Genomic DNA, 13,809 nt, shown 5'->3' on the forward strand with positions numbered 1-13,809 from the left:
TCTTCGCCAGTGATGATGTCTTTGTGGTCCAAGAGAGGTCGTCACTGATGTGCACTCCAAGGAATTTTGTGGTAACAGTTGTTTTTGGCGCCTCTGAAAGTTGACAACAATCTACTTGGTCTTGTTGACATTCAGTAGGAGGTTGTTGTCCTTGCACCATCTGACCAGCAAGTCTACTCCTTCTCTGTAGTGATTCTCGTCACCCTTAGTGATGAGGTCCCCCAGTGTCATATCGTACGCAGAATTCATCAGATGGTTAGTGCAATGGGTTGTTGTGCAGTCATGTGTCAGCAGCGTGAACAGCAGGGGGCTAAGCACACAATCTTGCTGGGCCCCCGTGCTCAGGGTCAGGGTGCTTGAGGTGTTGTTCCAGACATGTACTGCAGTTCAATGGATTTTTAGCAGACATCTTGTGTAATACGGTTAAAGGCCGAGGGGCTATCCTTTTACCACCCAACCGTACAAAATATCAAAGCACATTGAGATATGGCAAGGTTCAGTCATCTTCTGCCCAGCCGGGCTCCGCCCTACTGGTGACAGCTACACACAGTAGGGCCAGGAGCTTGCTCAATCCCGCTACAGCGGGATCTCCACCCACTTTGTCTGGAACCAATCAACTGAGCATTTTCAACCGTCCTGGGTAGAGGCGTGTTCAAGGCAGTGACGTGGTTTATGCTGAGACGTTCTATTGGGATAAGAAATGTTTGGTTTAAACTTCGCTACAGCCCTCAACCAGTAGCAAGCCGAGGGAGGCGGGTTAACCAGGCCATGGAAACAAAGTTCGCCCTGTATGGAAACGCTAATCGTTATAGTCCTGGTCAGACCAGAATCGCGGTACGTGATCTGAAGTCTATGAAAATCAGGCAACTTCTGCCCTACACCCAGCCCGATCATTCATCCCGTGTCATTTAAGTCCCGTGCGATCTGTACACCATCCGGGTAACTGAAGCCCCGTACCCTTGGCTCGGGTTTCCCGTGCTGGCACATCCTGTCTATTCAGGTGCCGCTATCTAACTAAATTTCGAACTACACTAACTACATTTCTAGTTAAGCTATATAGAGGGTCTTATTAGATAGCATATGGGAGACTATAAATACTAACAACTAAAGTGAGTATACTACTAAAAGAGTTAGTAAACTACAACTACAGCTATTGTACCACAAGCCGACACTGATCCCCATGCTGAGTCTCACAGCAGTGATGTCTCCAGTGTTTCCTGGTTGTGCTATAACATCACTCTAATACAGAATGTAAACAAAATTGTTTTTACAACATTGTATTCCAACACTGATGGCAAGGTTAGTATGTATTAATGAATACCTGCTATCGGACAGCTGTATGTCATAAATATGCATTTTCAGTCATGTAAGGCCTGCCATTTTGAAAAGTGGTGGCCATTTTCTGATGAAATATTGATACTATTAAGTTGTCCTGGTCAGAATTCATACATTTTAATATTTCCATCACTCAGATGTCTTGATTACTTGGCATTCTAAGACGAAAACAGCTTTTTTCACCTTTAATGAGGCGGCCATCTTGAAAAATGGCCGCCATCTTGTTTTTTCACCTGGATAGCGACCTTTTCTGGGAGGGTAGGCCCTGGAGAACCCGTGTACCTGATTTGATGCTTGTATCACCAAGTGAAAGATTCTTATGGAATATTGACTTAACAAGCCTTACTAATACCGGTAGCCTGCTGCTACTACTACAACAACAACAAAAACCATAATGGGATCACTGTATCAACTCATTGCAATTCCAAGTCAATAATTATGTGAGATCAGCTACCATTTTGAAGCAAAACTCATTGTGAATCCATTCTGCATAATGTTGTGAACAATTCATAAATAATGGGTAGAAATAAGAGGAAATAACCAAAACATGCCCCAAATTGCAGTTCAGTGCAATCTGGTGGCCTAGGCCTGCCCCCTCTCCCTCTTTCCCTTTTTTTGTATTTAGGAATTGGCATCTGTAAGCATAGCATTGTAGGCCTACATCTGATTGAGCACATCTGATTTAGTACCTACAGGTACATTCATATTGAGTGTATACAGACCTACTTAGTGTATAATGAATATTCATTGTTAATGTGAAGTGTAAAGTTTTATGTTGGTTGAAGCTCTGATTTTGTGGCAGTTTTTGGTATTACTAGCACCCTCAAGACATAGGCCTATTCTGCTCTAGGCGACTGCCCTGTCTGCCTATGTCTAGCGCTGGCTCTGACACCATTCCTTGCGTAAAACCAGTGTATATTTCGTTACGAGGGCAGAGCCTGGCTACATTGGTTTTCGTAGGGTTACGGAGTGATACTCGATCGGGTACCTAACTGGTAAAAAAGTTCAGTCAGATGACTTTTTTTTGCTTTAATCCCTGTTATAGATTTGGCAGTGGACTTCAAGTTTGGATTTACGCCACTGTCTCTCAGCTCTCCTACATTCTTGCTTTAGCAATTTAACTGTGGGATTCATTCTCCAAGGTGCTTTTTGATGTCCCACTGTTTTGTTTTTGAAGGGGGCAATAGCATCCATAATATTAGTCATTCTTGAATTAAAATTAACCATGAGATCATCTGCGTTCTCTGAGGTTTGACTTTGGGTTCGCAAGAGGGCCTCCTGAAAGAGTGCTGCTGTCTCACCATTGATAATTCTCTTTTTGACTGTAACAGATTCCCTTTGCACATGAGGGTACATAGAAACATGAAAAAAAATGCAGAAATGATCAGAAAAACAGAAATCTTTCACAGTAGCACAAGCATTGAGACCCTTTGTTAGCACTAAGTCTAGCGTGTGGCTAAAGTGACGGGGCTTCACCAACCTTTATCGACTCAGTCCAATGTGGCACAACGTGAATTAAATGTCTAATTTTCCATGATGACCCAAATATCCTCAACAACCATAAGATGCAAGCAATCCTCCCCTTACCAGCTGCCTGCCTCACGCCGTCACAGAACCGAAATTGCAGGTGAGCCTCTGTTTGCGCTTTTAACGCTCGCTCACATTTTCCACATTTAACGTTCATGTTTGACGGTCATGTTTCATACATTGCATTTCGCAGCAGACCAGTCAGGGGAATATAGACAAAACATTTTAGACATTTGTTAAAAATGTTAGACCTGGGGCATATATTTCGGACCTTTCTTAGGCCTAAAAAAGGGGATTTTAAAAATTAAGACTTTTTCAAGACTTTTTAGACCGCGCTACCCTGTCTGGTTCCAAGCCCTGCCTGCCAGGGCCGGTTCTGGCTTATTTGGTGCCCTAGGCGAGTTTGAGTTCTGGCGCCCCCCCAACCTTTGAAAGAAAAAAAACCCACTTTTTTATACCTTACAGAACACAAGAGTAATACCGGTAGTAAGCTTAACTAAATAGCATCAGAACAATAACTGTTTTGCATCAAATGGATTTCTGGTTCTTTTTGACAGGCGACCAACACATCCGATTGAGTCACATGAAAGTAGCTTCACTGTGTGGTGTGTTGGATGTGATGGTGGTGGTGCCCCCAACCCCAGATGAGAGGGAGGTTATCAATGTGTTTGAATTGTAATATGGAATTGAAATACCAGGAGAGTGATACAGTACATTTGCATGCAAAATGCACGTGTAGACAATAGGCCTACCAAGGAGGTCTGCATTGATAGCCTATCTACACTACCTACAGCATCACAAAGCATGGCAGCATAACAATTTTAATAAGCTACACATTTGTGCTGTCTATGATTCCAAACCAATTTCTTGACTGGAAATAGTGGTGCATTTGAGTAGGAGAATGAGAAGGGGGCTATCTATGTGTCTGAACTGGAGGGACAGGGTGAGAGAAAGGGAGAAAAGCTGTCACGCTTTTGAATTTCATAATATACAAAATATAGTAAATAGCCTCACTTGTCTGCAATACTACATCACTCAGCATGAAAACATGCTATGCATGGTTCTGTTACATGATTCATGTATGTCATTCTGGTCTGGAAACAATGTTTTTTTAAGCTTACAACAAGCAGGTAATTCATTCAAGTGGATGGAAGGAGATATGGCAGCTAAATTGTTTTAAACATTGCACCAGTATTACTTTACATTGCTTGTCAACCTAAGCAAGTATTATGATATCAGGTGGGTGTTAGTGAGTAGTGAGTAGGCTACTAACAGCTACTTTACTGTATTTCATTGCTTGCCATACTTGGCTAATGTTAGCATGCTAACTAGCGATTTCTCAGTTCAAAAACAAAGCTCTTTTTCCCTCTAATTCCAAACAGTAGCCTCATAACTATTAAACTCTCCATAATCACAAACGGTTGCTGATTAAATCACATAGTTCCAAAACACCCTCTGCAATTCCTGCATCATGCAATGACTGGTTTAATGAGAACATAACAATTCTCAACCCAGCAGAGCACCACTGCTGTTTGCGCTTGCCCTCTCTGTCTCTGGAGTGAATCTTCAAATTCAAAATAGATTGCACGCTGTCACTCGTCCCGCCCCCTTTCTCAGGACTGTCTGTTTATTGGTTCACAGACTTCCCAGAGACAGTTGAAAGCCATATTACTATTGGCTGAGGGGCGTTTTGCCGTGAGGAGCGCTTTCGCCACGCTTTGTTGATTGCGACTTCATAAAAAAACCTCCATATCGCAAAATTACGCATCGGAGAGCGCCATTTCGGTAGCCTAGAAATCTAGACGCCCCTAGTGGCCGCAAAATGAATTTGCTCCCGGGGGCAGTCTAGCCACCCTGAATCTACAACCGATCCAAGCTGGATCGGGGTTCGCGGCCAATCAAATCGTGAGGGGCGGGATCGGGGGCCGGGCTACCTAGTGACGACAGAGTGTGCGACGTTTCGTGTGTAGTCCCAGAGAGAAGTAAACAATGGCTGCCCCTAGCGAATTCACGGCGTCTTTCGATTCAGCTTTGGCAACGACTCTCGAAGATTTGGATATTCATTTCACCTTGCGAGACCAGCAGATAACGGCATTAAAGTTTTTTCTGCAGAAAAGGGACGTTTTTGGAGTATTGCCCACCGGATACGGTAAAAGTTTGATATACCAACTTGCTCCGCTGGTGGGGCGACGCATGGGTCTGCTGCACAAACCACTGGTGGTTATCGTGTCACCCCTTTTAGCACTTATGGACGACCAGGTACAAGAGGCCGAAAAACTGGGTCTTACAGCTGCGCAACTTGGCAAAAGCGACTCGGAGGAGATCCGAAGCGGGCGGTACCAGTTGGTGTTCGGGAGTCCGGAGTCCTGGCTTAACAAGGAATGGCGATGCTTGCTAGCCAGCAAAGTCTACCAAGACAACCTGTTGGGCCTTGTCGTGGATGAAGTTCATCTCACATACAAATGGTAAATATACTTAATGGTACGAATAATATGAACAATGTAAGGGGCAATCGAAGCTACCACAACTAGGCTATACTCTGATGTTACATGCAACTCTGTGATGTTTCACGATAGTCTAGCCCACTGACTTATATACTTTAACCATCTAAGTTACGGTAGCAGCAAACCATTCGAAATCAAAGCTAACGTCATCGTCCACACAAACAGCTAATTGTTTTGGAATCCTGCATAATGTAATGTGTGAGATTTTGCGATCGATTTTTGGAACACTAGAGCTCTATGCACATTCCGAAACGATTAGAGCTCTTGTGGACGAGGACGCTATCATTCCGGTCTGCTCCTAACATTTAACAGTGGACTGAGAGATTGGGGTGTGCATTTTACTTGTAGTCTGCCTGAGTTGATGACGCGCGGGCGGTTGTTTTAAGTGTGCCATAGCTGATGTCACATTGGTTGTGTTTTTATTTTATTTGTTCCAGGGGAAAGGCTGCTAGAGGAGAGAAGGCCTTCAGAGAGAGTTTTGCCAGACTGGCCGAGCTACGGTCCATTGTAAAACCAGGTGAGTAGGCTATGAAATGTTGTGACCCATGACCATTATGATCTCAGTCTGAAGAAAAGTTATTTTACACTGTTCTCACTGCTGTTGATCACAACCCGGCAAACGGAAGTTTCAAAAGTAAAAGTACATTTGTGGTTTAACAAGACCAGTACACGATATTAGGGCCTGCACATCTGTTACTCCTTTGAAACTAACGAGATAGACTGTACTGATACTGAAACACACTAAAAACCCTGTAAGGACCCACCACTGATCTAGACCTATGATTTTTGGCCCAGGCCCGAGCCCGAACCCGAACCCGAGCCAATTTCGGGTCAGGTCGGGCCTGAAATGTCACTCATTACGTTCGGGTAGGGTCGGGTTCGGCTTCTCTATCGTTGACAGTTTTTTTTTTTTTTTTTAAATAAATAAATAGGCTATGTAGGCTGTGCGTTAATAATATTCCACGTCAGTTGATAATCCAGCAGTGCAGTGCCTGCGAGAATGCACGCGCTTTCCCTCGCCTCTCCCTCCCATCACAGTGCGCTGAGGCATTTCGGCCGTGTTTTGGCCACGAGAGACGCGTGGTCTGCAAAAAACAGAGGTCGCCTCATCAACCCGACACATACTGTAGCCTAATAAACTCTTGCAATGGCAATTCAAGAACTCCTTCATTCCTGTTCTGCTGCTCGCGTCGTTGTTCTTCTTTGTCTCGCTGTCTCTCTCTGTGAAAGTGCCGCGCTAGATTTTTAAGGTCGTACTGCTGCTGTGGCTTATGGCCCAATGATCAGCCGGTCAAAATGACGGACGCCCTTAAAATTTTCCGCCAACTCTTAAAAAAAGCGTCAATGATGGATTATCGCTTAATGTAACCTCTGTGCACTGCAGTGCAGCATACACAGAAATATAAAAGATGGCCTGCATGTTTATACAGTCTATTTAACTTAGATTTCGTAACAAAATACTTTAATGGCTTTAATTTAAGGGCTTTGATTTGTTATCATAGATCACCCCTCCTTATACAGTGGAATCCGCTTATAGTGGTCACGGATATAGTAATCAACCGCTTATATAGATCAAAAAGCTTGGGACAGAATCATTTCTATACAAATACTGTTTAAATAATTCGTTTACAGTGATCAAAAATCCGCTTATAATGTTCATTTTTGTCATTTTATGAATGTAAACATGTGCAAAAAGTATTGAAAAACTCAGTGTAGCCATTTCATTTTTTACTCCCGCGATTCCTTTCCCGACGTCTGCTTCTGTATATGCCAGATAGGTTAAAAGAGGGGATGTCTGCGCTTCAGCCTTGGTGGTGCTCACCGTCGAGGACAGCAGTTTGAAGACAAGCTGGGCTACTTCAAAGTGACTAGACCCAGAGATGACTGGAGCACTCAGCGACTTTTTTAGAGGTTTTTTTATTTTGGTGCACAAAATGACTGACGTTTCGGCGCACCTGCGCCTTCCTCAGAGTCAAACCATACTGGTGATACCACAGTCAAAATAAAGACATCTTCCCTCCCTTCTGCTTTGGCATTGGTTCTTCAAAAGGGGGTGGGTGTATGTAGTAGTTAACCAGTAAGGGCACTCATGGTAGATCTAACAGTTTTCATTTGTCAGTACAAAATAAACTGAAGGTGAAAATAAATCAAAGTGAAAATAATCATTATGGGCCAGAGCATTCAAAACACCCACCAAAACACCACACCAAAACACAAGGCGCGCTTCAGCACAGAGACTATGCTTCTCAACTGAGTACTCAAACCTGGGTGGAGAGGTAAAGCACATTATCAAAAAACACTGGCATGTCCTACAAAGCGACCCGGCCCTAACGGACATTTGCGCTGAACAACCACGCATCGCTTTTAGGAAAACGCGCTCACTGAGAGATCGACTTGTGCAGACATCACCCAGCCCTCCTAAACAGCTAAGCTGGCTGACAGCACCCCCCCAAGGGTTCTACCGATGTGGTCGTTGCACCCACTGCTCAAACTCGAGTGACACAAAACAGTTCTCCCACCCACATACTGGCAAAAAGTTTAAAATCAACTCATTCATTAACTGCAATACCACCCACGTCGTTTACATCCTAAAATGCCCTTGCGGACTCATATACGTGGGGCAGACCAAACGAGCGCTGAAAGTCAGAATTGCTGAGCACAAGGCTGCCATAAGAAATAAGAACTTGGACTATGCAATAGCGCGCCACTATGCAAAGGCGAATCATGGCTCATGCGCTTCGCTGAAATTCTGGGGAATAGACAGCATTACACCTCCCCAAAGAGGTGGTGACGTGGTCAACCTTCTACTGAGAAGAGAAGCCTTCTGGATCCACACACTTAACACAGTGGAACCCCATGGACTTAACGAGGAACTTTGTCTCTCATGTTTTCTTTGAGAATGTTTCATTTTATCATTATTATTATTATTATTATTATTATTATTATTATTATTATTATTATCATTATTATTTTGTTGTTTAACTGTGTCCACTTGGGTGTTTTGAATGCTCTGGCCCATAATGATTATTTTCACTTTGATTTATTTTCACCTTCAGTTTATTTTGTACTGACAAATGAAAACTGTTAGATCTACCATGAGTGCCCTTACTGGTTAACTACTACATACACCCACCCCCTTTTGAAGAACCAATGCCAAAGCAGAAGGGAGGGAAGATGTCTTTATTTTGACTGTGGTATCACCAGTATGGTTTGACTCTGAGGAAGGCGCAGGTGCGCCGAAACGTCAGTCATTTTGTGCACCAAAATAAAAAAACCTCTAAAAAAGTTGCTGAGTGCTCCAGTCATCTCTGGGTCTAGTCACTGTGAAGTAGCCCAGCTTGTCTTCATGCCAGATAGGTTGTAAGGGTATTGCGCGAGACTCAACTCGCCACTTTTCCGGGTGGTAGCCTACTGTAGCCTACTCTAGGGGCGCCAACCGAGGAGTGCAAACTCCATACAGTGAATGGGCTGCGCTCTCCCGACAGCACCCCAGTGAACTGCAGGCATGGCTCGACTGAGTGGGGACGCAACCTGTTCACATAGAAACTCTCTGGTGATGAGGCTGTGTACACATGCCTCTGTCTCGCTAGCCAATGTAGCCTAACGAGTTAACACCGGACAGCAAGCACGTGAATCATGTCTCTCTTATTCTGGGAATGAAAAACATAGGCTCTTCGAAACGTATGAAAATTTACCAAAAACGAGCCAACGAGATGTTTTGGCGAAGCTTGGCATTCCTCAGGCTACCTTGTGTTTAAACTGCAACAGCTGTACAGGCTGCGTCTCCCCACGAGTCCCTCCCACTCCCCCTCGCCCTTCTCATCTCTCCTATGCCAGCAAGCCCAGCGCGACTTTCCCAATTCCAACCAGTTCTTTGCGTGGCTTTTTTTAAACGGTGTCCAAAAAAAAACACGTTGTAGGCTACTACTGTACAGCAGGCTATGCAGCAGTGTGTTATTTATCGGCGTGGCAATTTTAAGTGCGCATTCTTGCGGCGTTTTGCATGCATAACCTGAATCACACTGTGCAGAAACTCGCCAGAAAACGTTTGTGGAATGGGAACTTTACAAACTTATTTGACATCATAAGAGATGACGACCCGTGCGTGGTCTATGCTTTGAAATGCATGTAAGCCTCGTCTTTCTCAGCGCTCATTTTTGCCAGACAGGTAGAGACAAAAAAGGGGTGAAATAATACAAATTCGGTTTTAGTAATCAATCGCTTACAGTGTTCAAATTGGCTTGGACAAACGTGACCACTATAAGCGGATTCCACTGTAAATAAAATTTGAAATTTCGGGCTTCCCTCGGGCTCGGGCCTACACATCCAATAATTAGGCCCGGCCCAATTCCCATGGGCCCATGTCGGTTCGGGCTTGGATTTTTTTACCCGTTCTTACCTCTGCACTGATCCAACCAGGGTAGTCAGCTGATTGTAAGACAATTACACAGGTCTACTTTTTACTCAGATAAGTTAAGTTACCTGTGCTGGAAGGAAACTTACCTTTTTTTTTTTTTTTTTTAAACTTTTGACACCTCTGCTGGCAAGTCAGACCCTCCACAACCCTTTGTGACTTCACCTCACATATTTGGTTGGAATTTTTTAATGGCTTACTTTAATGAAAATGTATTGTACTGTAGATGCTAATGCATTTACCTTTATTCTCCAGGTACACCTATTCTGGCCTTGACAGCAACGGCAGACCTGGACTCGCAAGCTGTTGTCAAAAGGCAGTTACATTTGGAGAATGCCACTGAAGTAATCATAAGCCCAAACAGAAAAAACATAAGGCTTGGACTGTCTACAGTGTCTTCAGATAGCATGGAGTGTCTGAACTGGATTGTGAGGGCGGTTAAAGAGAAGGGTCCAACAATGGCACCAATAATCATCTACTGCCGTACATTGCCTATGTGCGGGAAGGTGTTCTGTCACCTACAGTATGAACTTGGTGAGGACAGCTGGGTGGATCGGGATCCAGAACACACGGCAGAAAACCGACTCATTGGCATGTTTCACAGCCAAACACTTCCCCATCACAAGATCACAGTACTGGAATCATTACGTGGCAATGGTTCATGCAGAGTGGTTGTAGCCTCCACAGCTCTGGGAATGGGACTGAACTTTCCTAACATATCACATGTCGTGATGTATGGCTCACCTGAGGATGTGGAGGCCATTGTACAAGAGGTTGGTAGGGCCGGGCGAGATGGGTCTCCAGCACATGCCATAATTTACAAATTGAAGCAGGAAGCAAGAGTGAATGAGGGCGTTAAGACACTGGTGAAGAAGGGCATCACTAGTTGCCTTAGGAAGGCCTTATTCTCACACTTCGAACAAAACACTGAGTGTGTTCTGCCGGGCCATTTGTGCTGCTCATACTGCCACTCTGTTTGCTCTTGCAGCTCTCCCAGTTGTGACGTGGCAATACCCGATTACGAACTGCCTCAACAGTACACTCATGCCGTTGTCAAAAGCAGAGAAGTTACAGAGGATCAAAGACAGACGATTAGAGATACTCTGTACAGGTACAAGCTCAGCTTAGTCCAGAACATACCTCTGTACACTAACGGCAGCGACTGCACAGGTTTTAGTGACGAGCTGATAGACTGTGTTCTTGAGCGCTGCACAGATATATTTGATCTCCCATTCATAATGGACAACCTACCGGTGTTCAGTAAAAGGCACGGACAGGAAATTCTCAGCATTATTTTTAATGTCTTTGGGGATTTTGAATACACTGAAGTTGATCTGCCTGTGGAGGACATTGTGGTGCCAGACCAAGACTACACAGGTCACTTTGACTCTGACTCTGAGGCAAACGCCTTGTCCCAATGGAGCAGCCTAGAATCCGGGGTTTCACAGTTGAGTACAGACTAAAACATGTATCAATCATTTCATATGACCACTGTACATACTTCTGACATCTTTGAAAGTACTGCCTGAATGCTCCCCATACTAATGATGGCTGCCTGTAAATAAAGTTGAGGAATGATCTCTGCAATTCTTGTTTAAGTATTTATTTCACATTTACAGAAAAAGGGTGAATTAGTTGTGCACTTAATAATGTGCATATTATTTACAATGGGACATAAAAAGCAACATACCCAGGATTTAAAAATGGAAATCAGTAGTCAAACAGTATTAAGAAAAGAAATGCAAGATATTCTTGATTGTGAAATGGTAACCGGTAGTCAAATACTGTAGATACAAAGTAAAAAAAAAAAAAAAACATTTCTGACAAGTGACAATGTTACATACAATGTGCTTTAAAGTGACTGGGTTGGAACTGGCTGGTTCAATTGAGTTTAAACATGTTTAACAAGTCCAGATGCTTGCAGTAAATACTGAACAATTGTGCTAAATAAGTGTAATTATACACGGCTGTTAGAAACAGTAACAGTCTAGACAATATTTTGACAAACTGAATGCATGGTAAAGTGCAGAAAGGTAAGGGTGCAATTATGAGTCATCAAGTGTTAATGCTTAAATAAGTACTGCATAGATCTGAAGATACCTATAGGGACTTCACAAGACAAGAAACTACCAATGAGTGAGATTTATTTTTTCAGTTTTCTCCACTCTTTCAGTTTGAGCATCATCCACTCCCACATTTCCTTTTTTTTCATTTTGTGCAACAGATTGCTGTCAAATTTGGGGAAGGCCCGAAATTCCCTTCCGGGTATCTTTGACATGAGTTGACCCTCCCTGAAAACATTTATTAGAGTCAAGACATCCTGTGTCTGCAGCTCAGCACGATGGATGCCACTTGGCTTTTTGACTCCCAACTCATTATCCACGTTGTCCATCATCTCTTTCAAAACTCCGATGGACTGGCTAACCCGGCTAGCAGACCTTTCTGACAGGTTTGGGCCCTGACCCTTCAAGAAAGACTTGAGGAAGTTGTTGAGGTGTTCTAAATGAAGGTCTAGGGGGATGTTGCCCCCATTCCCTCCCCTAGTGCTCCAAAACCTGTTCCAGGTCACGCTGTGTGACATCCGAGGGGTGAGACACGCATTCACCTGAAGTGTCAGGAGTAACGTACTGTACGCATAGTGGCTGTGCGCATGGACTTTGTAGAAGAGCAGAGCCACTTTGTACAGCCTCATCAGTCGTTCTCCGTCACCCTCTTTCACAGCATCCAGCATGTCCCAAAGGAGAAAGCTGAAGCTGAGACGCGCCAAGGTATGTTCCTGCTTGTGGTCTTTGTTGAGTGATGTACCAGGCAATGTTTCGGGGGACACGTGTAAGTTGTGCTTTTTAAGCTCGTGATTGTCTCTGTATTTGGGATAGGTGTATACCTGCTGACAGCCTGGCGCTCGACAAGGGTACTGCGTTGCCTGAGTCGATGTCACATCTGCTTCGCCGAGACCAGTCATGGCCTCAACCACATCCCCAAGCAGGATGTACTTATCGACCACCTCAGCAGATTTGGCATGCAACCATGTTCGCCTCGTGTATGTTGATCCTGATGCAATGTCCTCAGGAACAAACGATTCCGGGATTTCTAAGTCACATGGAAGAAAAAACACAAACAAAAGCAAAGGTTTACATTCTTCCCTCTACCCAAACAGTTCAGTTTTAAAGCACTGCTGTCCCATTTCAAAACACCCTATTTATGTACCTTCGATATCCTTCAGGCCAAAGTGCTCCATGGCAGCCGTCAGAAGCAGCGCAGTAGTGTCTGTGATGACAAAATGTTTGTATGCGTTGTAGGCAGACTTGGGACCCTGTTTCGCATTGCTGCACCTGTGATACAAAGAAATGTTACCGTCACTCTTGGTGTTCGAACCAGCCACCACTATACACCAACAGAGAATACTTAAACCTCTGAGTCAAGAGACCAGGCAATCGACCCAGCGGTCAGAAGCGTTCTTTGAATAGGTGTGTGAGGATTTAATCACAAGCACACTCTCATACACTCACATACAAATGTAAAAATGTGTTAGTAATCTCTCACACCACCTTTCATATTTCAAACAACACAAATATCACATTCTGAGAAAGTCTGTGAAAATACGAACCACATTCCAGGGATGGGCTTTCATCATGACCCACCCCAGCTTAACGAATAAGAACAACTTCTCAGGAGTGGGCTTTCCATCATGACCCACTCCATTCCATTCCATTAGAAAACTGCAGAAAACACCGTCAGCAAATAATAACATTAATAACAATAACAAAAATAAAATTAGCCAGCAACATCAAATTTATTTCTGTTGATTTCAAATGCATTTCAGAATCTGAAAAATAAATAAATAGTAATTCATGTAGTGTCATATATTTATTCATCGTGTCACTACATTACATTTACATTACATTTGGCTGTAAACAAAGCAGCTTTACCTCAACTTTGTCATGTTGGCGCAGAGTGTCCCATGGTCCTTTGCAGATTTCTCACTGAAGAACACTTTATAATGGATCTGAGTTCACAAAAGGAAAAAAA

At 43.7% G+C, this 13,809-nt stretch overlaps 2 protein-coding genes across 6 annotated transcripts in view; one reads left to right on the forward strand and one right to left on the reverse strand.

Moving 5' to 3' along the window:
- grid1a (glutamate receptor, ionotropic, delta 1a) overlaps window positions 1-13,809 on the reverse strand; it is a 655,667-nt gene that overhangs the window by 236,262 nt on the left and 405,596 nt on the right. The window lies entirely within an intron of this gene.
- On the forward strand, window positions 5,051-5,967 carry LOC134441796 (ATP-dependent DNA helicase RecQ-like). The gene is made up of 2 exons (XM_063192204.1): window positions 5,051-5,327; window positions 5,804-5,967. Exons 1-2 carry the CDS (start codon window positions 5,056-5,058, stop codon window positions 5,889-5,891), a joined length of 360 nt encoding a protein of 119 aa, XP_063048274.1. The 5' UTR covers window positions 5,051-5,055; the 3' UTR covers window positions 5,892-5,967.

The sequence above is a fragment of the Engraulis encrasicolus genome, chromosome 24 (genome assembly GCF_034702125.1).
Source record: "Engraulis encrasicolus isolate BLACKSEA-1 chromosome 24, IST_EnEncr_1.0, whole genome shotgun sequence".
In the NCBI taxonomy this organism is placed as follows: domain Eukaryota; kingdom Metazoa; phylum Chordata; class Actinopteri; order Clupeiformes; family Engraulidae; genus Engraulis; species Engraulis encrasicolus.